Here is a 27957-nt window from a genome sequence, read left to right as displayed (position 1 = left end):
ACCTCCCTGTCTGTTTTTCAGTGAAGAACATTAAGTTATGTTTGTTTTGTTTTGGTTTGTTTTCATCCTAGTATATGTTGAATGATGGTCTCCAGTTCTTGGAGCATCCGCCACAGATCTGGAATGTAGTGTTCAAGTGTAGCACCATTTTTCTTTATGGCAGGGTTTGAAGATGAGCCCAAAGGGAAAGTTCTGGCCAAAGATGTTTGGTATCATTCTGTTTAAATTTCAAACAATTGCTAGACACTTCTTCTAAATGAAAGATACTCCCCCCCCCCCTTTTCTTGGCAAAAATTTTCTGCCTGGACAAATTACAGAATGTGCTATATTCTCATGATCTTAGAATACAACCATTCCAACCCACAATCTGAATCATCAATTTCAGAAATAAGTTTTGATAACCATGGCTTCTTAAGGCTTCTTAAGAAATGCAAAAACATTGCTTTTCAAAAACTTTTTGTGACACCGAGGTCCCGATAATTTTACTATGTGCTTCTTCCAAGAGATAGGTAAACGACCTCTTTTAAGTTTCATACATTTTGGAATGGACACATCCTTGACTTTCCTCTCCTGTGCCAATTCTTCCTTCCCAGTTGGGGAGATGACACCCAGCACCCCTCTATTTCCAGAACAAAAGGTTTTAATGTAAGTCAGATAACACCTTTCCATTTTTTAAAACTCCTAATGGCTGCTCTTTGCATTTAAAATCTAAAACATTTCCACTCCAGCTTACAGGACCCCATGTTAGGGGTCTGGGTCTGTGCCACCCTCATCCCTTCGAGTAATTAATACCAAGTGGCTTTTTGCTCTCCATGCTCCAGACCCTGAGCTGATTTCTGATGCTTTGATATGCCAAATTCACTCCTGATTTGGAGACTTTCTGTTGTTACTCCCACTGTCTGCAACTTTCTGTTCTTTTTTTTTTTTTAAATAACTTTATATTTTAGAGCATTTTTAGGTTCACAGCAAAATAGAGTGGAAGGGTGGAGTCCCCACGTGCCCCTGCCCCCACACTGTGCATAGCCTCTGTCACTGTCGTCATTCAGATGGTACGCGTGTTATCAAGGGTGAGCGTGCACCGATGCATCATCACACAAGCCCGTGGTGTGCATCAGGGGCCACTCTTGATGTTGTACATTGCATAGATTCTAGTAAATGTATGCTGACATGTGTGTGTCATTACAGTACCACGCAGAATAGTTTCACTGCCCTGAAAATCCTCCCTGCCTCACGTGTTCATCCCTCCTCCTGCTCCCAACCCCTGACGACCGCTGATCTTTTTTACCATCTTCACAGTTTTGCCCTTTCCAGAATGTCACCAAGGTGGAATCAGACAATGTGGAGCCTTGTCCGGCTGGCTTCTGACAGTCGAAGTCTCCTCTGTGTCTTTTCATGGCTTCATAGCTCATTTCTTTGTACCCCTGAATAATATCTCACTCTTTGGATGGACCCCAGGTTATCTGTTTACCTACTGAAGGACATGTTGCTCACCTCCAAGTTTTGACAGTTTTTAATAAAGCTGCTACCAACGTGTGTGCAGGCTTTCATGTGGAGCAAGTCTTCAACTCATTTGGTTAAATACCAAGGCATGCAATTGCTGGAGGTCTTGGTTCTTAATCTCACTAGGCTTATACTTTCATTCAGATGAATAGCCATTTATTTATTTGCTCAGGGATTCTTTCAGCAACTATTTGTCAACTGCCTGCCGCAGGTGAGGCATGATCCAGGACTAAGGGTGTGGGAAGGGAAGGAGCGAAGGGTGGGTATCTCCTCCACGAAGCATGGGTCCAGCACTGGGAAGCTCTCCACAAATGGGTGTTGGCAGGTGCTGCTGAGAGCTCAGAAGACGAGGAGTCAGGGAAAGAGAGACGGCCCAAACTCGCTGTCTTGGAGAGATCTGTGGTCACAGGACATTGCAGCAGGGACACAAATGGGGTAAGGAGAGAGGTCGGCAGATATGGTGCGGGGGGAGAACATTCTGCAAGAAGGGAGAGTAATACAAAGAGTCAGGGGGTGCCTGGTGTCCCTCTGCAGCCCAAGGCCCCCACCCACAATGGGATGCATGTGGAAGAGGGGTGGGAACAAGAACAGGTCTTCCAGGAAGATTGTGATTTTTCCCCACTCTCTTGGTCCAAAGAGGAGTCTGCTCTGGTTTATGTTTGAAAGCATCACTTTAAAAAAAAAAGAAAAAGAAAAGAAAAAAAGAAAGCATCACTTGCATGAGCATGTGGGACAGACGTGAGACAGAGGGGTGGGAGGGGTGGGGGCCGCAGGTGCTTTGACTGTGTGGCTGCCCAGCTGCTGGGGAGCTGGACGAGGCATGAGGGATACTCCCCAGCTCTGGGCCCTGGACGTGCAGAACGTGCTGCCCTGCAATTCAGCGAGCTGGGGAATGTTCAGGATGCCTGTCGCACATGGCAGGAGAGAGCACATGCTCCCTGAGCACCTGCCTCTAGAGTCTAGGCCAGAGGCCCAGGCAAAAACGGGTCCTGCAAGCCACACACCCGGGGTTGGATAGGAAGTGAGGGAGAGAGAGTTGAGGGCTGAGCTCCGGGGCTGGGGATGCTGACGGGGCAGGGGGGCAAGCAAGAGAGCTGAGAGGGAGCTGCCTGCACAGGGGGGTGTCCAGCCAGAGGGTCCCAGGCCCCTGAGGACACAGGATCAGGGAGGAAGGGTGACAGCACTGTAACCAAGGTGCTGTGAGCCCTGCCAGCACCCGGCCAACATGCAGGTCCCCCAGCTTTACTAATCTGTCTTTCCCTGGGCCCAGGGAAAACACCTGCAGGGCTTTTCTGGGTCCCTGGAAAGTGTCTGTACCGTATTCTCAGGAGGAGGTCCAACATGAGGAATGACAAAGGAAGAGCTCCATGGGTTTACACTGTGGTCAAGGTTACAGACGTGTTTCATTGGATCCTTTTCCAGGAAAAAATAAAAAACAAAACTCTCCCTTGACTCCATATTCTCCCTTCCAGGCACCAAGAAAATTTAAAAGTAACTGCTGAGATGCAGAGCAGCGGTTCCTCCTCCCAGGACAAGAGGCAGAGCCCGGAGAGTTGCGCGATCACGGCGGTCAGGGAGCTCCTGGCCCGGGTCAAGTGCGAGGCTGCGCGGGGCTGCACGGGGCAGTACCCCAAAGCCCCAGCTCCGGGAGCCCCAGGACGCCTGCCAGGAGCGGCCACAGGCTCCAGGCCCTCCCGCAGAGCCCGGGGAAAGTGCCCTCACCAAGCTCACGAACGCATGAAAGTTTTCCCCTGTGTGGCGCCCACGGCCGATGGGCCAGCCTGGGGCAGCCCGAAAGGGCTTCCGCAGACCTCATCGTCCAATGATAAAAAGATGACGGTGTAGGGTGGTGACAGTCGAGGGGTGTTTCAGTACAACGGACAAGGCGGCCGTGAGCGGGGGACGGGTGCTCGGGGAGGGGAACGGCAGGCTGGGCAGACACAGTGGGTGCTGGGAGGGGCACGTGAGGACGCAGGCCGCGGGCAGCAGCTGTGGGACCCACCGTTAGGCACTGAGGACGCACAGTGGAAGTGGGTGGAGCACGGCCGGGAGCACAGCGCGCAGAGACCACGGGATAGGGCACCGGCTCCGAGGAGCGGTAGTAGAACAGGGACTGCCCGGGACCCCTGAAGCCCACGGGCAGAGGTGTGCAGAGGGCGGGACGGGAGGAGGTGGCGCGGACCCCCCCTCCCAGCTGCTCCCCGGCCATGGAGGGGCCTCCCACCGGGGGATGGCTCCCCGGGGCCTGGTGCGGCTGTTTCTAGGCAGTGGCTGGGATCCCCAGAAAGTAGAACAAGGAGCCGGTCTTTACGGGAGCACCGGTCCTCAGACCGGGTCCAGTAGAGAGCCCTCCTCACACTTGCCTCAAAGGACCAGGGGGGCAGATGTAAACCTGCAGGCAGGTGCCTGGTAAGGGCACCTCCGTGCCTCAGTCGGTTAAACATCTGCCTTCGGCTCGTGATCCCAGGGTGCTGGGATGGAGCCCCGTGTCCTGCTTAGCTGGGAGTCTGCTTCTCCCTCTGCCTCTGCTGCTCTTCCTGCTTGTGCCCACTGTCCCTGTCAAATAAATAATATATATATGTATATATAAAATGTAATTAGTATATATTATGTAATAAATATATACATTTTATGTAATAAATATATATATAAAGATAAGGGCATCTCTTCGCACGGCTCTCTGGTGCAGTCTGCCCGGCTCCTATCACCTTGGCCTCGAGGTGGTAAGGTTCTTTACAAGGCGTCTGACTTGGAAATGTCCTGGTGGACTTCCTAGGAGCAGAGCCTCCCTCAGCAGGCCTTGGCTCTGACTCTGGCAGAGGCTCCCATTTCTCCTGGGGGTGCCATCCTTCCATGAGGTGGCATCTTGGGGGAGCCCCACTAGCAGATCTGCTCTGGCAGCAGTGGGCACGAGGAGACAGTGGCTGCCTCTTGTTCTGACCCAACGCCAGCAACACTCTGAGGTCTCTTCTCAACGAGGGCCTGACTCCGGGGCTTCTATGCTCATCTCTGCATTGTGTGGCTTTTTTCCCCCTTTTTATAAGATTTTATTTATTTATGAGAGAGAGAGAAAGAAAGAGAGAGAGGGACAGAGGGAGAGCAAGTAGCAGACTCACCATCGAGCAGGGAGTCCCATGCAGGGCTGGATCCCTGGACTGCAGGATCATGACCTGAGCTGAAGGCAGACACTTCACCAATGAGCCACCCGGGCGCCCTGTCCCAATCTTATCAAGAGTCCCACTGAGTCTATTTAACCAGAACCCCCCCCCTCCTCAATATCTGACCCTCCTGAAGCCTAATCCACTGTTCCCTAGAGAAGTCCCGTTGGCTGTCTCTGGCAAACATCCTGTTAGGTCAGTTTTGCCTGAAGCCCCCTTCCCCCGCCCCCACAGTGTTCCTTCCTAGAAACATTCCATTTCTTACGTCATGGGCACGGGATGTTGTATACACAGATGAATCATTGAACTCTGCCTATGAAACTAATAATACACTATATGTTAATTGAATGTAAATAAAATTAAATAAAAAAAAAAAGAAAAAGAAACGTTCCATTCCTGGGCTGCTTCCTGGGGTCGCTCGGCAGTTGTCCCAGGGCTTCCTAGAGACTTATGATCATACCCCGGGAGAGACGAGTAACAAAGAGCACAGGCGGTAAAGGTCCTGTGTAACCAGAATCATGAAGGGCCTGGACAGACAGAGAGAGAAGCATGAGGCCAGGAATCAGAGTTTGGTGAGGGTGAGAAATCAGTCAGTGCCCCTGGACGGGCTGGAACCTGGTGCCTAGAAGGGGGAGGAGGGCTGGGGCAAGTAGGAGCCCAGCTCCCCTGTGGTGAGCTGCTGCATCTGCAAGGGAGGGTGGCCTGGGAGGAGGGGAGACCCCGTGGGGCAGGAGGCTCGGAGCAGGTCAGGCTGGGAGTGTGGGAGCAGGGCCCCTTCCCAGTCCACCATCCACTCTCCAGGGCTCATTCTTGCTCTCGAGCTTTGCTGTTGGCATTTAAAAAGCTTTACTATGCCTTGAACAAGGGGCCTGGTGTTCATCCTGCACTGGGCCCCACAAATTGTCCAGCCGGTGTTGGTGCTGGAAGCAGCTGGAAGCTGGCTGGGCCTGCGGCGCAGGTGCTTTTTAGAAGCCAGCCTGGTGGTGAGGGTCCAGGCTGACAGAGGAAGGGAGGGAGCAAGCTGCACGAGGGCAGGGAGGTGTGTCCCGCGCCCCCTCCCTGAGGCTTGCTGTGGGCCTGCTCCAATCTCCGGCACATGTTCTCATCCAGTGATGTTTGCTGCATGATGAATGAACACTGGGAAAGAGAAGACAAGGTGAACGGCCCCTGTCTCTGGTCTCTGTGAACACAGGTGAGCAGGAACCAGGCCCACGTTAAAGGAGTCGCAGCACAGGGACCTGGCAGGAAAAACCTCTTGGACGGCTCTCAGGTGGATGTGGGGAGATGCAGGAGGGCACCGGGTGGGTGGAGGTGCGGGAGAGCCCAGGGAACCCTCAGACGGGAGGTGCTGGGGTGTTAGGCCAAGTTTGGGGAAGAGCCAGGTGGAGGCCCCGATGGGCGCAGAGGCAGGTGTAGCTGCTGTGTGGCTCTGGGGACGCATCTCTGCCACCTCCTCCCTGTGATGTGGGAGACAAGCGCTTCATCACTCTGACTCTCCGCTCGTTTGCTTCTACACTAACAGCCACTTAGAGCTGCCGAAGAGCACACTTGTCCCCTTGCCGAGCAGGTGCTCCCAGCACCCCACACGGCCTGTGGCTCTGAGCTTTGGGAAACACAAGCTGGGCAGGTGGCCACTCCCGGCTCACATTCCGGGGAGGAGGACAGGGGGCAAGGCAAGGCTTGGCTCGAGTTCGGCCCCTTCACATCGCTCACGTTTATCTACTTTCTGGGACAAGTGGAGTAGTGTTGCAAAGGAAATACAAGAGCCGTATGTGAGGGGCAGGTGGGATGAGGCCCGGACCAGGGGAATGAGCCGGCCCCAGAAGATCTGGAGGACAGTGGGGGTGCGTGACAAAGCGTGGCCTGGGCCAGATCCAGGGGAGCCATGCGGGCTGTGGAAGGGGGTCCCGACTTTGTTTCTGCTGCAGCAGAGACGGTGCATTGAATCCGGAGCCTGTCCACCTCTCCTCTCTGCGGCATCACTGTCATGAGCAGCTGGATGCCACTTATGGCTGGTGGTGAAGGGGGGAGAGCTCGCAGTGAGGGGTTCCCTGGCCATCGGAGCTGGAGGTCCCTGGAGGGTAGTGGCAGCTGTGGGGCCGAGGGGGGGGGGCAGGTGGAGATGGGACCGCAGAGCCTGATGATGCTCAGCTGCGCGGAGTGGCAGGGGTGGGAGGGTAAAAGGAAGAGTGGGAATGGTATCAAAATAAGACAATAAAATGAGACTTGCAGGGGCGCCTGGGTAGCCAGTCGGTTGAGCATTTGACTTCCGCTCGGGTCATGATCTCAGGGTCTTGGGATTGAGTCCCACATTGGGGTCCCTGCTCAGTGTGAAGCCTGCTCAAGATTCTCGCTGCCTCCCTCTCTGTCCATCCCCACCCTTCCCCCCACCTCTGCTTGCACACACACTTGGTCTCTCACTCCAAAGTAAATAAATCTTAAAAAAGAAAAATGAGACATGCGGAAGAATCCCAGGGAGGTCCCCAGAGCAGGTGCGCGGGCACGAGCCTTGAACTGCAGGATGTGCAGCTTGGGACGCCAAGTGCCACCCTGCAGGGTGGCAGCCTAGAGCGGCCTGGTGTGCAGGCCAGGAACCTGGAGCCTGCTGCGAAGGGCATCGCGGAGGGGGGCACACGGCGCATGTAAGGCAGATGTGCAAGGGCACCACTGGACACAGCCCTCATGAAGGTGCCCTGCTGAGGGTCCCGCCACCAGTTCCTGCGACTCCGGCTCCCTGGGGCCTCTCACCCTGGACCACGTCTGAGCCCGGGGGCCTCACAGACACTTCCCAGCAACACAAAATGCAGCACAAGTTACGGTGGCTTAGCTCCTCTCAGATGCCAGCGGGAGGGGTCGGGGAGATAGAGGCACGGGTGGGCTCTGGCCTCCAGCATCTCCACCCCTCCCCCCCCCCCCCCCCCGGAAAAGGCTCCAGGGCTGGGCTGGGAGGAGAGGCAATGAGGCGATGAGGAGACAGCTTGTGGCTGGTTCTGCTGTGACTCGGGTTCACGACCTGCTCAGGTCAGAGGACGAGCTGCACAGACGGGCTACTGAGGGGAGTCCCTGCTTGCAGCCCTGCGGGGACCTCCCATCCCGCGAGAAGCTCCTACCGCTCCTCAGGCTGCAGGTAACAAGGGAAGAGGATGGGGTGAGCAAACTGTGGACACTCGGAGGACGTGCCGCCCGAGCTCCAACTCAGGCATCCGAGGAGGGGGGACTGCTGGGTTGGCCTGGGTCTCTGCGTTCGGACGCGGGGTCCCGTGTCAGTCTGGTTCTGCAAATGTCAGAGAAACTGGGGATAAAATCAGATGTGGCCTGGGGCACAGCAAGGATGAGAGACCCGGACAGGACCCAGAATTCAACGGGAGGAGAGGGGAGGCGGAGGCGGACCAGTGCCCTGCTCTCCACAGGGCCTGCCGGACCCCAGCGGGCAAGGTGGCCACGTGGCTCCACGGTCCCAGTATCACAGTGCAGGGTATGCAAGGGGGGGGACAGGCTCAGTGCCTTGGGGTGCATCTCTGTTCCCACCGGCAGGTGGTGGAGAGCCTGGGCGGGTCTTAGGAGCCAGGCCGCTGCTTCGGACGCTCAACCAGAATGTAGTTGCAAGCTAGTTGCAGGGGTGCCAGGGAGGTCTCGAATCCCTCAGAGAAACTGAAATACTTCCCTGAGCAGTGGACCCCAGGATGGGGCGAGGGCAGCCCCTCTCCAGCTGAGCTTCTCCTGAGGGGGGTGTGTGGGAGCCACGTTTTATTTCCGGCTGTCTGCTTCCACTCTGCCTCGGCCCTGGGCATCTCGAACACCTGCTAGGCATCTTACGTGCCTCCTGGCCGTCCTCTTGGGGCCCGGACAGCTTCCACCGGGACGCCTGCAGGATCTAGTGCACAGAATACCCTCACTTTTGTCCAAAGCCGACATGTGGCTTGCTTCTGGTGTGCCCCACCCCACTCCCCACGGCCTCAGGCATCTCCCACCACTGGCCTTCCCGGGTTCCCACTGAGTCACGCCAGGGCACATGTCTAGCTTGGAGCCGCTCACCCCACACTTCTTCCCCCTCCTCCCTCTCCTGCCCTCTTCTTTAGGAGGGGTGGGCTGCACCGTGCACACCAACGCTCCCTAACAGAATCCTGTCTCCCTCGCCTCTCCGAGACTGCTACCTCCCTTCTCCAGATCCCAGAAGCCACAGGAAGCATTTCACGCGACAAGCTGTTACAGCTGCTTGGTGATCACAAAATACCCTACGAGGGAAGTGAACGTGTGCTCCCGAAGAGGGTCACACAACTGTGAGAGTCCTTTAAAATTGTGCTTCATCCTTAACAGTCACACCGGTTTTGTGCTCTATTGCAGATGCTTGTTGTAGGAAATGGATTCTTCTGCTTTCTGAGTGAGCTCCATCCTCCCTAAAGTCCATTTGTGTCCAACACACAGGGAAAGACTGGCATCCTGTGGCCATTTGTTACATTACATCGCAGGTCTGGAAACGCACAGGACTTCATCAGATTCTGACTCCATAAAATGTATAGAGGAGTTTTAAAATAAATAATGCAACATAGTTTATTTTTATTATGGAAAGTGCATCAAATGAGAGGAAGGCGCTTCATGAAGCAAAACACAGGAACTTCTAGGCAACAAATCGTTTTCCATTCTGAGTATGTATGATGGTAATCTCCTTGGCCTCTGGACCAGATCTATTAACTGTTTCAGTGGAAGCACGTATTAATAAATTAAATCATCAGTTCATGTCACATCTTAGTTATGTGACATCCTAAAGCTTTAGGTTGGAGAAATTACTGAGAGAGCACCTGGGAGGTCCTGAAGCAAAACCTGAGATTTTTAGGGTCTGATCTCTGAACTGTGGACTGGACTCCACAGGGAGTCCCCACATCAGAAGCCCGAATCTAGACTTCTCTCCAGGTGTGAGGACACAGGCAGAAAAATGCAACGTTTTTCTTGGAAGTCTGATGAGAAAAATGATTTTTTTGAAAAAACTGAAAACTCCAAAACAAAACACCAGAAACTACTTTTGTGAGTAGGCTAAGGATACATTTGTTTTCCAAGATGGATGATGCCATCAAGAACTTGTTACTTTACTCTCTGCCTAGTAGGTGCCTTGCACCTGGCCCCGTCCTGGTCACTTTTCACTTGAACGGCAGCTAATCCTCTGTAAGACAACAGCAGCTCAAATTGGACACTTGCTGGAGAATTTAAAGCCAGGTGTGTGGTTCCAAATGGACCGTTCACCACTGTCTGCGGTATAGACACCTGCTTGTTTCCATCACAATGAGGAACAGCTGTGGCTCCCCACGTGGGAAAGGGGGAAACCTAGTTTTCAGCCTCCTTGATCAGTGGCCCACCTCAACTCCCGTTATACCTATAACGTATGTCTTTGTACAGTCTGCAACGTAAGAATGAATTTCACGTTTTTTGTTTTTTTTTTTTAAGACTTTTCAAGTAACCTCTACATCCAACCTGGGGCTTGAACTCAGGACCTCCAGATCAAGTGTCACCCGCTCCACTGACCGAGGGGGGGGGGCGGGGGGGCAGGTTTTGTTCTTAAAAGTGGTTCTTCACAAACCAAAACTATCGACAAATATGCGCAGAGATCTGTAGGGCCCCCAAATCCTAAAATCATCACCACGCGGCTCTTTACAGAGTTTGCTTGCCCTGCGTTACACATAGATTTTTGCTTCTTTCTCTCCATGTCTGCAGCACTGGCTCGAGAAAGGTCGTGGCAGAAACAAATGCACTTTCATCCTTGAACGCGGGCGCGGATTCTTCTTGACCTTCAGTTACTCGCAGCAAACTTGGTTGACTCGGGCATTCACTGAGCAGCTACTGTGCACGGCCCTTCACAAGGTTTAAAGGAAAACGGAGAGGCCCAAGAAGACGTGACCATCACTGTGATCCAAGTCAAGAGGTGGGGGTCGCAAACGATCAGTGCGGAAAAGGCGGGTGTCACGTAGGGTGGAGGCGGCCGGCGGGCGGCGGCGGAGGGAGCCGGGAGGAGGCCGTCCAGACCCGGGCGCAGGCGGCGGCGACCAGGCCGGGAGGGCAGAGGAGGGCAGAGGAGGGCAGAGGAGGGCTCCAGCCGTGCTGGGGGGGGGGGGGGGGGCCGGGACGAACTACTGATCTGGACAAAACCTCCAGTTATTTGGGGAACCTTGAATCACAGGGCAGTTCCCCTGGAAATCTACGTGTTTGGGATCAGAATCCGGAGACGGGGGGTGGCCGGGCCTCCTAGAGGGTCCCGCGCGGCCCAGGCACACGCCGCTCCTTGCCCCCGCCGGTACCGGGTCCCCCGGTCCCCCGGTCCCCCGACCCGGACCCGTCGCTCCGCAGCCCGAGCCCAGCGCTCTGGAAGGAGCCGGCGGGCGGGATGCCAGGGATCTGGACCTTACACGGCGGCGCGGGGCAGGGCGGGCGGGCGAGCGCGCGGTCCTCGGAGGGGGGCGGGGGCGGGGGCGGGGGCGGGGGCGGGGGCGGGTGACGGGAGAAGCCCCGCGCGCTCCGGGGGGTCGCGCCCGAGCCGCCCCGGCGGCGCTGGTTTCCTCCCCGGTCCCGAGGCGCGCATGCGGCCTGGAGGTGTCCGGCCGCCCCACGGCGCGCGGCAAGGACCGCGGGGGCGGCGCGCCGCGGTCTCCAGGCCCCTCCGGGACCCGCCGGACTGGCGCGGAGCGGTTCCCTCCGGTCACAAGTCGCACACCTGCCCGCCGGGTGCGGGTCCTTCCGGGCCGGCGGGCGCCCGAGTGACGTCACCCAAGGTCCCCGCCCCCTGGCCGGCGGCTGTGGGTGTCTATGGAAAGTCTGTCACACCCAAGCCGGCAACGGAAGAGTCGCCGCCCAGACAGCACAAGGGGTGCACCTTCGAGGCTGTCGGGCTCCCGGACTCGTCCCGGGCGGGCGCCTCTCCGGCCGTCCGGCCCGGCTCCCCTGCCCATTCCGCTCAGGCGGCGCCGCGGGCAGCCCCGGGCCGCGGCGGGGGGCGGGGCGAGCTAGGGCGGGGCGGGGTCCTGGCTGGGCGGTGTCGCGCTCGGGGGCCGCGCCGGGTCGCATTTCTCTCCAGTGCCCGAGGCGGCTCCGGTCGGGAGAGCCTTTCGCCACCTCCACGGGGACCTCTGTGCACGGATGGACCCGCCCGGACCCGGCGGGAAGCGGCCTGGCAGGCGGCGGCCCCGGCAGCGTCAGCAGAGGGAGGACAGGGCCGAGGCCGCGGGTCCCTGAGGCGCGCGGGCCCACGGGGCCCGGCGTTGGCACCATGATGCCGGGCGAGACCCACTCGGCGGCGCCCGGGACGGCGGCGGACCTGTCGCGGTGTCAGGGCTGCGCGTCCCTGCAGCAGGTGCGGGCCTCCCCGGGCCGGGCGCGGGGCTGGGGGTCCGGCGCCGCGGCGGAAGCCCCCTCCTCCGCTCCCGCTCCCCGTTTCTGCGGCTGTTTGGGGAAACGCCTCCTTTGCTTTATTCGGGCGTGCGGCCCGGGAAGCCTCTGCCGGGATGCAGTGGTGCGGGGGGGCGCGCGAGCGGGCGCTGGGGGCCCTTCCTTGACGTACCCAGCCCCGGGGCTCCCCGGGGTGACGGGCCAAATGCCGGGGGAAGCTGCCCCTCTCTGCGACCTTTTTTAGTGCCCTGGCTCATCCGGAGATATTTGCCTGGAGGCGCGAGTGCAGGTTGGCTGGGAGGGCCACTCATCAATGAAAGGCTTGCGGTTCCCGCAAGTTTCTAGCCGCAGAATGGACCGTTGTGTGCAGCACGGAAGAGGCGTTGCTGCCGTCTGGCTCCAGGTCCTGCGAGGTAGAGGGGATAGGCCCAGGGTCTCGTTGCCGTCGGGAGTCTCTTAACCTCCAGGGTCGGTGCCTTTGACGGCAAAGAGGGACACAGCCCTGCCTGCAGGAGTGCATTCAATTATCGCCCTTTCTGCCCAGTGGTCCGGGCAGCAGGGTCACAGGGGTGAACAGAGTGGATGATCTGCTCCTGAAAGTCAGACACGTGTGCAAATAAGACCTTAGAAGATTTTAAGTATTCCAGAGAAAGTAGAGGAGGAGTTGGAATGGGGGTCTTGGCTTTTGGGATATTCTGGGGGGACGGGAGGTGGGGAGAGCTGAATGTTGAGCACCAGAGGTGTGGGAGGACCTCCCTCCACGGACGGATTAACAGGTGGGACCCTTATGGGGTGAGGAGAAGCAGAACAGTGTGGGGTTGGTGTGAGCAGGGTGCAGAGGGGAGGGTGGCTGCCTCGATGGGACCAGGAAGGGATGTAGGCCATACACACCATCAAAATATGCTGGGCGGGCTTTTGTTTAAGTGCATTGTCTGTGAACTGATCCCAGGTGTTCTCAGTGTTGAGAGCGGGGGACATAGAAAGGGAGTCACGCACCGGCACCCTGGATGGAAGGGAACTGGTGGTAGAACTGTCCGGGCTGCGCTGTATATGCATCTGTAATATGCTTTTACTCTTTTCCCTCAAGACCCCAGGAACATGAGTGAAGTTCTCCTGAATCTGTAATAAGATTATTCTTTGTGCCAGTCTCATCCAACAAGTATTTGTAGGTCACCTGCTGTGTTTGAAGCAGTGTGATTATAGCAGCAGGAAAAGAGGCAAGCATCCTTGATCTCTTGGAGCTTCCATTTTAGGAGGTGGGAGGAAGAGACAGAGGAAACAAGTCACATGAGAAGATGATAAATATGTCAGAAGTTGTCCGAATAAGGTGTCAAGAACAAATGGGCAAGGAAGGGGCCACCGGCTGGTGGAATCTATGTAGGAAGTCCTGGGAAGGCCTTTCTGAAAAGGTTATATTTGAGCAAAAGGGGTGAGAGAGTAAGCTCTGGAGATACCTTGGGAGCAGAGCATCGCATACAGTAGGTGTGGAGCCTGACATGGGCTTGCTGAGTGTGCTTGGGCAAAGCACGGTGGCCAGTGTAGATGTCTTAGTCTCTTCTGGGCTGCTGTAACAAAATGTCATAGACTGGGTGGCTTATGAGTCCTAGGAACTTATTCCTCCTAGTTCTGTTGACTGGGAAGTCCTAGATCCAAGCACAGGCAGATCTGGCATCTCAGGAGGGCCGGGTTCCTAGTTTGTGACTGTCTGGCCCTGTCCTCCCCTGGTGGAAGGGGGAAAGTGAGCTCTGGGGGGGGGGGGGGGGGTCTTTTGTAAAGAGCCCAAATCCCATTCATGAGGGCTCTGCCCTCATGACCTAATCCCCTCCCAAAGGTGTCACACTTTTGTTGTTGGCCGCCCACATGGGATTAGGTTTAAATATACAAATTTGGGGAGGGAGCACAAAAACAATTTCTAGCAGTCAGGAAGTCTGAAGAAATCAGAATGAGAAGGGTCTGAGGTGTGGGCCCTTAGAGACCACTGCAAATGATTTGGCTTTTACTCTGCAAAGGAGTGTGAGCTGTCAGAGGCTTTTGTGAAGAATAACTGGCGTGAATTATGCTTTTCAGTTGGGAATCTGGTCTTTCTCCGAAAACCTGGCCTACCCATGGTAGTCCTCATCTCAGCTAAAAGTAGCCACTGCAACTCTGGTTGTTTAGGCCAGAAACTAGGTGTCATCCTTGGTGCCTGTCTTTCTCTCACATCCTGCGTCCAGTCTGTCCGCTGATTCCCTTGACTTCACCTTCCCTATCCACCCCTCCTCACTCTTGCCCGCTGCTTCCAGCCTTGTGTGAACCTGTGTGATCTCTGGCCTAGGGATTCATGCTTCAGCCTCCAGAGAACTCCCCCTCTCTTCCACCGTTGCTGCAGTCTTGCTATTGGTTCTCAGAATAGCAGTAGGAGGAATCCTGTTAGATCCTTCGGCCAGGCGTATGTAGGTTTGTTCCACGAGGGGCAAGATTATTAGGATGGGGGCTTGTGGTCTATTCACAGGTCTTCCTCTACACTTGTAGGGCACGAGCAGCGCAGGCAGCAGTAGAGGAATGGGCCTGGCTGTGATCCAGGGAAACTGGATTTACAAAAGCAGGGCCTGCCTTCGCAGACCTCTTCCCTAGGTCAGGACACTCCACTGCATTTGGGCTTTTGCCTGGAACGTTTTTTAGGGGAAGAGAATAATTACTTAGGTGTAGAGTCTTGAACAAGTCTTTAATTTTGCAAAGGAATGCTGGAAAAATAGGTTTGTGGCACATTATTGAAGATCTTGAATAGTAACCCCCTTCAAGTTTTATAGTTTTGTCAGAAGGAGTAGAGAAAGGTTTTGCACAATTACCAGCGGTGTTTTTGGTAAAAATAGCAGGTGGCGGTGTACAGGTTGGATGAGAGGAGTGCATCTAGCTCTGGAACCTTATTTTATTAATGCACGCTCGTGATAACAAAAGTCTGGGTGAAACAAAGCTTCCTGGGAATGGGAATAAAAAAACAAAAGGGTCCAGATATGAGAAGCTACAAAGCGGATTTCAGGTCAGGGGAAGAAAAGATCCAGAGATTAAAACCAGAGTGTCTGAGAACTGGTAGAGGAAAGAGAAATAGAAACCAAGACATAAGAGGTGTTGGAAATGTGGGATTGAAGTTCTAGAATGAGGTCAGAACTGGGACTTGGGAGCTGCTTTCACATTGTGGAGCACGAGGCTTCCAGAGCACCTGATATCCTGCTCTGAGAAGACAGAGCAGGCCAGGGTAGGTCGGAGCGGGGTTCCTTGTAAGAAGTTTGTTTTGGAGGGGGGAGATAGATGGTGATAGGAGAATGAGGGAGCACGATCTGTCACTTGAAGAGATTTTGAGAAGCTTTGTGACACGTCCTGAGACTAGGTGCTGGCACTAGCAGTCGGTGAGGGAAAAGCTGCTGGCTGCTGACGGAAGGCGGGCATGGAATGGTGGGTGAGAAAGGGAAACATAAACAAGAACCCCAGGAAGTGAGGGCGGGAAAGATCGAGAACAGGGAGCAGGTGGAGATCTGTCATTCGGGGTACGTCCCTCCCCTAGGAGAGGCTACCAGGTTCCCTCCTGGAGGGACACTGGTGCCAGGGAGACTAGGGGGTGCCCTGCACAGAGACAGTGGGCCCCTGGGTGGTTTTGTCAGGCACTTGGCATCTGGCTGGAAACGGGCAGGCTCGCTGCAGGCGTCTCCCAGTTGTTGCGGCTGCACTGGGCCTGGTTCTGAACCACAGCGGGAAGCTGGCTCTGTCCTGAGCGGAGCCGTCCTTTCCTTGTGCTGGAAACCTTTTCCCTGCCCTCTTTGTTTCAGTGTTGCTGTGATGATGGTCACTCCATTTGGAAGCATGTGAATTAACTCCATGCTAGGCACCCTTTGTTTTGTCGTCCCGCAGCTCACCTGTTGTTAGCCACCCACATGGTGGCGATGGTTGGTCCCTGAGCTCCAGCCCCGGGTCCCTGTGGCTGCTGGACTTGAGTAGTCACAGCAGAGCAGCGTGGGTTCTTCTGCGGTGGCGGAGTGCACTTGCATGCTGCTTGTGCTGGGTTGTTTTAAGTCTGCTGGCATGAGTTGCTCCATTCTGGTGGAGGAGAGGCCTTTTCTTCATGAGTTTGCTTCACTGCAGAGCACAACAGTTTAACCTTTGGGCATCCTGGTGAGAGTTGAGAGCACGTGGTTATACCCTTGACCTTGTGCCACTAGAGTAGATTCAGGGTACGTGGTGTTTGGCCATCCTTGGTGCAGACTTGAGCCTGCTACTCAACTCGTGTAGGCCTCCCCCCTGCTACTTGCCAGGGGTCGGAATTTCATCATTTGGACCCTGAACTGTGATTTTTCCTAGATGAACTGACTTGTAAATTATTCTATTAAAAGAAGGCTCACAAAGTTGTAATCCATTCGGTGAGCAGACATTTTCTGAGCATCACCGGGTCTAGGATGCCATGGCTTGTTTTGGAGTATAGTCAGGAAAGGCTTGGTGCACTTGTTCTAGTTGAGGTTCCAGATAGTGAGGAAGCTACCACAGAAGAAGCCTGTCAGTGAGTACTGTGCTGGGGGGTGTACAGGGTAGGCGGAGAGCATCTACGAGGAGCAGGGAATGAGTTGAGGTCTGAAGGATGATTCTTAGTCGAGTAAGAGGGAAGAGATGGAGGGAGTGTGTAGTGGACCGGCGGGCACCGTGTGTGGAGATCAGTGTGGGAAAAGGTGGTTTGTGATGGATGAAGCACGAAGTGTGAGGTCAGGGCAGCTGAAGACGAGGCGCGAGACTGGGGCCTGCCTTCCCAGGAGGCAGAGCCACTCAGCTTGTTTGGTGGGGAAGTGCCCTGATTGGCCTTGGAGTAGGGGGAGCATTCCTGCCTTCCTGCCTTGTTCCAGTCCACTCTGTGCCAGAGGACATCACATGGGGGTCCTTGCTACTGCTCAGGAGACACAGCTCTTATGCAGATCAGTGTAGACTTTACATAAGAGCACTGAATAAAAAGTTAAGTAGGAGGAGGAAATGTGGCATATCAAAGAGGATTCAAGCTGAACAGTGAGCCAGATCATCCCCAGCAGAGCAATTAATGGGATTAGCATGATCTTTAAAAATAATTTCTTTTGAAAGAACTTAGGACTTAAAAGAAAGTCACCAGAATAGTACCAAGAACTCTGGTATTCTCTTTAGCCCATTCACTGGGTGTTCAGATGTTTCCTCGTTTGCGTGGTCATTGGTACCCACACACTTTCTGTGCCCTGCAACACTGCAGGGCTTGTTTCCCCGAAATCTGACCCATTATCTGACAGAATGAGCCCGCAGTGCTCCAGCCTGGACCTTAGTTAGCATTGGTGCAGCCAGTCCCTCCCATCCTTGGGCCCTTCAGATTTTGCTTAGAGGCTCAGGAATCCCACTTGCTTTGCTGGTTCCTGGTCCAGTTGACGAAGTGTGTTGTAGAGCACTGTCAGTACTTCTAGCCTCCTCCAATTGAGTCTCTCTTTGCCTTTCACGTACCTGAAAGCTTAAAGAGCACAGCTTTGGCTTCTCATTGGCAGGGTCTGGAAACACTCTGGGGATCACACTGTATCAAAGAGCCCAAAACCCACCCCAGCCTCAGTGTCATCCTACTCTCCAGGTGGCTTATCACAGCAAGAGCATACATGCAAAATCAGCCAGGAGCAAAGGCCACGTGGTGGTGCCCTGAGGAAACCCAGTGAGGGTGACTGGACTCACTGAAGTTCTCCAGCAGCGGCTGTGACATGGTACAGTGTCTACTGGGGCACTGGTCTCATGCATATGCCTACCTAGCACATACCCAAACTCCAGATGCTCAGAAGGAAAGCAAGTTTGAGCATAAACCACATTGTGTAGTTAAGCATAGGGAGTCATTCTTGGCATTAAAAGAATGATGGGAACCCTCCAGAAATGCAAGTGCCCAGACATCACCAGGGGCCTACTCTGCTAGCAGGCAGACACAGCATCTCAGACCTGTATGGGCACCTTGAGGGTTGAGGGAGTGCTCTGGCCACCTCAGGAGTAGAGGCCAGAGACACTGCCAAACATTTGCACAGTGCCTAGGACAGCCACCACAAACAATCCTCCAGCCCATAGTGTTAGTGTTGAGGTTGACTTGGGCCCTGTACTTATCTGCTGTGATTGTACATGGTGTACTGACTCCTTAGTATTGCTGTTTCTCCAGATGCTCTGTCATCCCGTCTCCCCACCTCCGCCCCGGGAGCACTGGCTTGCCCCTCTGCCCCCTTGGTGCCCTGTGTGCTCAGCCCCTGTGTTGATTCCACCTCTTGGAGAAGGGAGGGGAGATAAGCACAGACTGGATTTCTTTTATTTTCCTCAAGTGCTAAATGTTGGCAGGGACATTCGGAGGATGTTGTGTGGATGACATGAAAATGGTGTGCTTTGGAGAAGGAGCAAACGGAGTAAAATGTAAAAGTAGCAGAACGTACTACTCTGGGAATATATTAGTGAACAAATGAACAAGTACAAAGTACAGGTTGAGGGACTATGCCAGGAGCCAGAGAAAAAGCGAGATGGTGTTGAGTGGGGAGGGCTGGGAAGAGGCCTGAGCGTGGCAGTAGCGGTAGCAGTGGGCATTCCAGATGAGCGTGACTGCTGGGAGAGAAGTCAGGGGAAGCAGGTCCTTGGGAGCTCTTCTGGACAGGTGTGTCCTGCACCTTGCTTCCTCCTGGAGGCTGGACAGCACTGGGGCACAGTGTGTACCCAGAGACGCACATTGGTCCCTGAGACCCAGCCTGCTGCATGCTCATGCTTCCGAGGTACGTTCAAGATGGTTGCAACCACCGCAAGCAACATTCAGACCAGATTGGAGAAAACCAAGAGGCCAAGTTATTAGGATGCTGTGGTATTTGCCCGAAATTGAGCTCTGAGAAAGAAGTCAGGGCCTTGAATGCTGTAGGAAGCCAAGACGTCGTCTGAACTTAGTCTTTTGGCTTTTCCTGCGTAATGCTATGTTTTGTGGTCTTGAATTCTTTCTCAGACATACATGAATACAGTTTAGAGAGGTAGCTAGATGTACGGGACGTGGTGAGCCAGCCCTTGGCCCCCAGCCCCACTTCTCCCTTCCCACTTTTAATGGTTTGCACTCTGTGTTTTTTAATGAACTCTGATGTCGTTAAATAATAGACTTCTGTTGCTGCTTCTTGCTTTTCAATGTAGGGCATATTGTTCAATTTCTGACTTTGGAAGGTGAACTGAGCTGTCCTACATTGTAACCCCAGCCGTCTGGAGCCTCCCTTAATGGCTCCCTCAGTCTTCTCGGCCTACATAGGATTTGCATTAAGTCATTCCTCAAAGTGGACATTGTCCTGACTCTATATGCTATTCAGAGCTATACTCTGGATAAATTATACTTACTTTTCCTTATGTGTTTTCTTCTTTCCACTGTTGAATGATGATATCTGTAATTCAACTTGCTCATCTTGAAAAGATTAAGGACTATTTACCATATGCCAGGGACTGGGTCAAGCCCTTCCTGTGGCTCATCTTATTTACTCCTGATAGCTGACCAGCTGTGCCCCTCCCAGCGCTTCAGTCTCTTTATCTGTGGAATTGGAAAGGATCTTGAAGCAAGGGGAGGCTAAACATATGCCCAAGTTTCACTCAGCCAGAAAGAGGTGGGACAAGAATTTGAATCCAACTGTGTGTGACTCTAGAGTCAGGTTTCTGGAATGTCTCTTGTGTAGTACTTTATGTTACAGAATGACATCTGAAAGCAAGGTGGAGATGAGGCCCACTAGCAAAGAACTGGAAAGAGGATGGGGAAAAAAGGGAAGAATCACTTATATTTAAAAAATAATTTTAAATGCATGGTGAACACCAACTACATTTACTTGGAGTTCTCTGTCAGAAATATCATCTCTCTCTCTCTCTCTCTCTCTCTTTCTCTTTTTAATATTTTATTTATTCATGAGAGAGACAGAGAGAATGGCAGAGACACAGGCAGAGGGAGAAGCAGGCTCCATGCAGGGAGCCCGATACGGGACTCTATTCCGGGACTCCAGGATCACGCCCTGGGCCAAAGGCAGGCGCCAAACCACTGAGCCACCCAGGTGTCCCAGAAATGTCATCTTAATGCTTTCATTCTACCAGATATTTCTGTCAGTTTCTTCTTAAGGGAAAAGAAATTCCCTCCTCCTCAGCCTTTGGACCTGCTCTGTTCTGGGCACAGCTGCCTTCCTGGATTCCCATTTCCTCTGTCTTGTGTGCCATATCATTTGTCTGGGTTTACTCCATGGTTTTGGTGAAACATGTTCACATCCTCCAGGATTTTCCTATTAAGGCTGTCTGGGAAGTAAATTCATAGAAATTCTGGAGATAAAATGGCTGTTTTACCATCTCAGTTGATTGATGCCTTGTACAGAATTTTACCTTGGAAATTACTTTGCTTGAAAATTTTGAAGACTTGCTTTCTCGGTCTCTAGGTTATTGTTGAAAGCTGAAGCCATTCTGATGCCACATTCTTTGTATATGAGTTGCTCGGTTTTATTTTTCTCTTGGGGTTCCTGTAGGATCTTTGCTTGTCTCTGATGCTCTGAAATTTGGTGCCGATATTCCGTGGTTTGGAGTCTGTTTCTGTTTGTGTGCTGGGACTTTTAGTTTGGAAACTTCTGGTTTCAATTCTGAGATTTCTTCTTGAATATCACAATTTCTTTGGTTATCTGTGTGTCTTTTCTATGGCTCTCTGTCTGGAACTCTTATTGCTGGGCACGTGAGATCTTGCACTGATACTCCAATTGTTTTTATTTTTCTTTGTTCTTTCTCATGTCTGTTTTGCTTTATTTGAGAAACTTTTTTTTCCCCAGTTTTATCATCAAACCTTTTGAGGTTTTTATTTTGTTTTCCTGTTTTTAATTTAGTTCTGACAGTTTTATTGAGATGTAATACACATACCATAAAATTCATCCTTTTTATGTGTACAATTCAGTGGTTTTTAGTTCACAGTTACGCAACTCTGTCATCACTTTGTAAGACACATTCATCCCGCCCCCCCCCCCCCCCATGCCCCTGCCAAGAACCCTCTTAGGCATTAGCCATCATTTCCATCCACCCACCCCACCCCCCCTCCGCCCCGCCCCGTCCCTGGCAACCAACCACTAACCTCCTCTGTCTCTGGATTTGCCTGTGATGGACAATTCATATGAGTGGACTCATACAGCATGTAGCCTTTTGTGACCAGCCTCTTGCATGTATGTGATATTTCCCAGGTTTAGCCTTGTCATGCAGGTGTCATTTATTTGTTTTCATTGCTGAGATCAAATGGTATGGCTGTGTGACATCTCCTTTATCCATGCATCATTTGGTGCATGTTTAGCTTATTTCTACTTTTTGGCTAGTGTGGATAGTGCCGTAAATCGCAGAGTTCGAATTTGGCATGGACGTGTGTTTTCAGGTCTCTTGGGCAGAGACCGAGGAGTGGCATTGCTGGATAACATGGTGAACTGTGTTTGACACTTGGAGGAATTGCCAAACTGCTGTCCACAACAGCTGCTACATGTCGTACTCCAACACAGAACCCGAGGCTCCAGTTTCTCCCATCCTCACTGACACTTGTCTGTCGTTGTGACTTCAGCCATCCTAATGGGTCTGTCTTTAATTTTTAAGAGCTTTAAAAAGAAATTTCTTGGAACTCTGTATATTCCTTTTAAAAGTACTGCTGTTTCATGAACATAACATCATTTATCTCTGATCATACTAATATTTTTGAAGTTTTCTTCTCAGTTTTTGTTTACTCCAACTTGCTATGTCTTGTTTTGGTGTCTCTTTCATGTTACAGGCTTCTCTCTGATGTGTGGAAATCCATGGTTGTTCCTATTAAAACTGTTGGCTACTGTGCTGGCTGGAAATGCTGAGTGTGCAGGGTTTCTGGACCCTGAGCTTCATGCAGGTCTGGTGGGTCATTTATTTGAAGGCTGTCTTGTGCCAGTGCTGGTTAGATGTCCTCTGAGAAAGCGCTTTTAGTCTCCCGCTTGGAGGGCAATGGACTGGCTGTGACAGTCTGAGAGCCAGTGGGGACAAGCAGGTGGTCAGGGTCAGGTCAGTATTGTAGGAGGTGCTTTGTCCCTTTGTTTTTGGCACAATATTTGCAGTGTCCCAGGCAGAGGATTCTTCAGACAGCAAAGCTTTTGCTGGATGGTGGCATGGCAGAGAGGTAGGAAGTTGAGGAATTCATGCTTTTAAAAAAGCTTGCAACTAGTTCTCATTTTGGTGTCACCCTGCTCTCTTCCTGTCTCAGAGCACCTGGTGTCACAGATTCCCCCCTTTCCCACCTCTCCTGCTTTCTTGAGCCTAAGTCAGTATTCTCAAATCTGCTTTCCAGTTTCCATTTGTCCTTTATTCTGCTCTCATCTTTGTGGGTTTTGCCTTTGGGGCAAAAGTTCCTTGGCTTTAGTATTAGGTGGCTTTTAGGGAGGGAAGAAAAGCAGTTGCATTATTTACCCTCTGTGCCCAGAAATCTATTGTTATGTGGAATTTATTTTGTACGTGATGATTATTTTTTAATGTGGAAAGCAAAAATATACATTGAACACAAATATGGAATGGTCCACTCATTGCCCTTTTGACTTAGAATGTTCAGAGTCTCTACTATATACTATACCAGAATGATTAAAGATGTAAATATAAAAAATGAAAGCATGAAAGTACTAAAAGAATGTATAGAAGAATCCTTTTATTTTAGCATCTTGGGTGGGATAGAATTTTCTAAATATATCAGGAAACCAAAGTTGTTTTTTTTAAAAAAACTGACAGATTCAGCTCTGAATATTTAAAGCTTCTGCGTGCCTCTGTGGTTATATTTTAGTGATCAGTTGACATACTGTATGTATGTATTTGTAACTTTTAATGAAATGTTACTTTTGCTCAAATATCTCAGGTATAAGAAAGTGCCACCACACCAGTGGTTAAGGACCACACAGTGTTAAGGAGCTATTAATAAGAGAAAAACTGTGAATGGCAAGAGATTTCTCAGTAATACTCATAAAGAAATTTAAATGGAAAAATAGGCCTTTAAGATTTTTCAAAGCTCATAACTATCACCAATGCAGGAAGCCTATTTGGACTTGATCCTAAGGAAAGATAGAAGGATCTCACAGGAATGGGCAGGGATAGTCATGGGGTTGCTGTTGGAATCAGAAAGAACCTGAATGGCCTTCAGTGGTGAGTTGGTGGAATGAGCACATCCAGATATCCTTTACTTATGCAGGAACAGTTCTGGAAGGAGATACTCAAAGAGGAATACTGATTGGTGGTGGGAATATAAGAAAACAAAGGCTTTTTTTTTTTTTTTTTTAAGATTTCATTTATATTTTGGAGAGAGAAAGAGGGCACACATGTAGGAGATGGGACTCTGAGCTGACCTCAGAGCCTGACTCAGGCTCAGTCCCATGACCCTGAGATGAGAAACACCAGTCGAAACCAAGAGTTGGGCACTCAAACAACTGAGCCACCCAGGCATCCCAAATTAAGACTTTTTGTTTATGTATTTCAGTGTGTACCCTTTTTTATTTTAACATGTTACATGTATGACTGCAAAGAAGATGCACAGACTACTATATAGGGAAATACTTCTAAAATTCTGTCATTTGGATTATCTAGAAAAAGGTGTTTGGGAATAATCAATGTGAAAAATAAGTTCTTTTGAAGTATTTACTAATGAAATATGGAGATGTTAGGGTAAAAAAATCACTTAAAAAATACCTGTTTTTAAGTCTTAGGAACATCTTGAGCAGTGTAATTAATGATGTTTTGCCTGTTGGATTGATAGCAGTAATTTAAAGCCAGATTTGTAGTTGGTCCCTAAAACATATAGATCTTTATAAAGACCAACTACAAATATATTTTGTATATATATGTATATTATGTATCTTATAGATCTATATATTTAGGTCTCTAAAATATATAGATCTTTATAAAGATCTATATAAAATAGATTTTTCATTGAATTTCATCCTTATTTTAGTATTCCCATTTGTTCTTCCCATGTTATTTTTATTTTTTGCTCTTTTTATAATTTATGTGACTTTCTGATTGTCTTAAATCCTTTCAGAGACAATTTTGAGTGAGTCATAGACTGAAGATTACTAGTAATTAGTGAACTAAAATAGTGAATATGTATCAGATTTTCACTGATTAATAAGAGCACTCGTCAGAATGTCTGTACACCCCCCTTGCTGTCAGAGAGAGGGTCATCTACCTAAAGAAAGATTCAGAGTTAGAGCATGGGTTCAAGATCACACAGAGTAGGTCAGTGTTTCTATGTAACATAAATAATATCTTTATGTATTTCTGTGTTTACATGAGAGTAAATATGTTCATGTTTTATAGTAAGTCACATATTACAGAAAATGTCATTCATATTACAAAAACAAGTAGCTGACTATAGCTTTTTTTTTCTTTCAGAATTTAAACGAGTATGTTGAAGCACTAATTACCTTGAAGCAGAAAATTATTAATACAGAGTGAGTATGTTTTCATGTGTTTTGTTGAACTTCATGAACCTGATAGACAAGCCAGAGCAGGTGGTGCTGGGTCCCTGGGCCCAGAGAGTTTCCATCCTCCCCGGGGCCTTGGGCTGTGGGTCACAGTGGAGCCCCTTATGGCAAGCCTGAGGAGTAGGAAGTGACTCTGGTAGAGCGGGTCCTCACTGGGGACCCTGGGCTGTGGGTCACGGTGGAGCCTGTTACGGCAAGCCCAAGGGGTGGGTGGTGACTCTGGTGTAGAACGGGTCCTCACCTGGGACCCTGAACTGTGGGTTGTGGTTGAGCCTCTTCCGGCAAGCCCAGGGGATGGGTGGTGACTCTGGTAGAGCAAACATTTTTTTAAAGCTGTTTTCTATCTTTAAAGCCTTCTGAGCTTTGGGACTGGGCCTCAGATTCCTTCACAGTATTTCATAGCCATTGTACGAGCTCTTCTTTTGTGTTTCTAAAGTTCATACATCATTGCAGTGCTTTTAAAGAATTGAAGGTGATACATACATGTGTGTATACATATTTAATTAATTAAACATAATTTGTTGCAGGAAACCTTGGAAGACAGGTGCCTAGCGTATTTTGAAATGTGATTTTAACAGTATTTTCTAGATCAAGAAAGTAATGTCATTCTTTTCTTTGTTGCAGTAATTTATTAACAGAATATCAGAAGAAATGTGATGATATCCTTTTACTATGAGTTTGTAAAGGTACTTGTCTTTAGCTTCTTAAAGAGCTGTAGGAATGTTCAGTTATTGTTAGGAAGGGAGTGTTTCCAGACTCTGAGGAAGGAACCCTCCTGAGCAGTGCAGCGGGCGAGTCTTTTCCTGTGAGTATGTGTTTAATGATGAAGAATGCTGGTTTCTGTTCTAGAATATTCTGTTTTTATCACTGGTTTTGGTTTTTTAGGGCCTCCTGATGTTGTAAGGGGTAGGTCTTTTTCATCTGTACTGAGGATGTGACATATGTTCTGCAGGTTTAGGAATAAAATGAAGCTGAACATGATACTATGAGAATTTTTCGGAATTTCTGTAAGATCTGCAATGTAGGGAATATTCAGAACATAGGAAAAGTGACTTGTTAATTAGCTTTATGATTTGTAGAGAATGGATATATATCTCCTTAATCATAGAGTGATTTTGTATTTATAAGACAAGTTTGGTCAGCATTTGTCCAATAACCATTCAGAGCACCTGTAGTGTAGTTGGCCTTTGCTGAGATATTTTATTGGTAGTGTGAAAACTGTGTGTGTGATTGACTTTTCTGCATTTCCTGGTGAAAACACTGCCCATGAATGAAATCCCCCATGAAAATTAGTTCAGGTGTACTTTTAGGGATTCACTGAAGTGCAGCTTCAGCTTTGGTCTTGGGACAGAGGCTGTTCTCCAACTATGGCAGGAACACGAGGCCTGCTTTGGTAGTATTTCTGGCATTCCCTCAGCTTACCCATGATCACTGATGATTTGTCTGTGTTGGAACCGTTATGTCTAAGTTGCGTGATTAGAGTAATAAAATCAAGGCATAAGGCCTAGATTTGTTTTTAGTACTGAATTTCCACATTTAAAAAAATGTACATCTGTGAAAATCCCCCCTCGTACTTCATCTGTTGAAACTCTGTTTAACCATAAATGTATATTATCACAAGAGTGATATCTTTGATTATGAAAACTGTACAGAAATAGTTGTTAATTAAGTACCTTTAATTATCTAGATAGGAAATAGGCAGTAAATTCCAGTATTAGGAGAATATACTTTTCCTTTTTGGGATAAACTTTTTGAGGTAATTACACATGTAATCTAGTGGGGTAAGTGATTTACTTCTTAAAAATTTATAAAATTATTAGAATAGTTTATTAAAAATTGGTAAACCTTGGGATTCTTCTGGAATACCCATTCTGTGACATAGTAATCTTCTTCAGCCTCACCTACAAGTAAATATTCTTTTAAAAAACAACAACAACAAAACATATGATATTTGCCCCCAGTACGTATTTTTTGTACCTTAGGTGTACAATGGTTTGCTCTTACAACCCAGGGTGCTAATGGTGCAGGCTTAAAAGGCTTTGTTATGTAAGTGGATTTTTTTTTTGTTTTTATTTTTTTAAGATTTTATTATTTTATTTATTTGAGATTTTATTTATTCATGAGAGACACACAGAGAGAGGCAGAGACATAGGCAGAGGGAGAAGCAGAGAGCCCGATGTAGGGACTCTATTCTGGTTCTCCAGAATCACACTCTAGGTGGAAGGCAGACGCTTAACCACTGAGCCACCCAGGCATCCCAAGATTTTATTACTTTAGAGAGAGAGAGAGAGTGAGCGCACATAAGCAGGGGCAGAGGGAGAGGAAGAATCTCAGGCTGACTCCCCACTAAGCATGGAGCCCCACCTAAGGCTCTATCCCAGACCCTGACATGACCTGAGCCGAATCAAGAGTCAGATGCTTAATTGATGGAGCCAGGCAGGCCCCTTGATTTGGTACCTTTTTGTGTAATTCTGACTGTTCTGTTATTTCCTTTTTTGGAAGGACAGGTAATTTTATTTCATCAGGTATTTTTGAACCAATCTTTTTTGCAAAGACTGATAACTTAGGGTGAATATAGTCCTTAATGTGGAGAGAAGTCTGTATTCTGACGGGAGGATGGAGGCATGTTGCTATAGACATTTGCCACCTCATGGTATAAGCATAGAAACTTCTAGGAGGTGACACTTAAAGAGATCATTGTTTTGCTGTCCTAGAACATTTCATTGGCATGATGAATTGAGAAATGAAGTTATATTGTGTAAACTGTAAAAGCTAGAGGTCGTCTAGGTTTAATGTTCTCCCTATATTTCTTTTCCCGTTATTCATTGAGCATAGTGGTATATGGTTCTCATAGGTACCTAACTCTTGTTTGCTGGAATTATGCTCTGGACTATTTGAGAAATTCAGGATAGGTTGTTTGGGGATTTTGTTATTTATAGGATCCAAGGTAGTATTCATTTGTTGGATTTTGCTTTGTGTTTATTCTTAGAATTCAGTATTAATCATCGAGGTAATTGAATACCTATTTTAATTTAGACAAGTAGATATTTTGACGTTCGGTACATGTTATGGTAAATTGAGTAACTTAGTGATAGTTTTATCACTATGTTATAAATGGACCTTGGAATATTGTTTTCTAGGAATTGTGATCTTGCATGTATATACGTTGAACAGAGATTATTACAGGTAATTTTAAAGTGAGTTTAATCTTCAGACAAGTATCAGACAAAACTGAGAGTTTTCTTTAACAAGTTTTACAGCTGCAGTTTGCCAGAAGGTAAGCTATCTGTCTTCATAATTGTTTTGGGGGTAGATATTTATCAGGCTAGGTTTTGAAACAGACTCAATCATAGTGCCACTTAGGATTGACTCATTATGTAGAATGTTACTTTGATGGTCATAATAAGAGAAGATTTACATTTTCCTTACTATTAAAT

At 49.8% G+C, this 27957-nt stretch overlaps 1 protein-coding gene across 2 annotated transcripts in view; it reads left to right on the top strand.

Annotated features, from left to right (window-relative positions):
• Positions 1-11657: 11657 nt before the first annotated feature.
• The window catches only part of ICE1 (interactor of little elongation complex ELL subunit 1), a 58456-nt gene continuing 42156 nt past the window's right edge, over positions 11658-27957 (top strand). Inside the window, exons 1-4 of one of the 2 annotated variants that reach the window (XM_025451191.3) lie at positions 11658-11994; positions 24429-24487; positions 25145-25179; positions 27779-27797. In XM_025451191.3, the coding sequence (XP_025306976.3) occupies positions 11911-11994; positions 24429-24487; positions 25145-25179; positions 27779-27797 (197 nt within the window). In that variant the 5' untranslated portion in view covers positions 11658-11910. Of the gene's footprint in view, positions 11995-24428; positions 24488-25144; positions 25180-27675; positions 27798-27957 lie in introns of those variants that run through there. The other variant, XM_025451192.3, reaches the window with a different exon arrangement.

This window comes from Canis lupus, chromosome 34 (assembly GCF_003254725.2).
Source record: "Canis lupus dingo isolate Sandy chromosome 34, ASM325472v2, whole genome shotgun sequence".
Classification (NCBI taxonomy): domain Eukaryota; kingdom Metazoa; phylum Chordata; class Mammalia; order Carnivora; family Canidae; genus Canis; species Canis lupus.
Note: the sequence above shows the minus strand (reverse complement) of the source record. Positions and strands in the feature narration are given on the sequence as shown.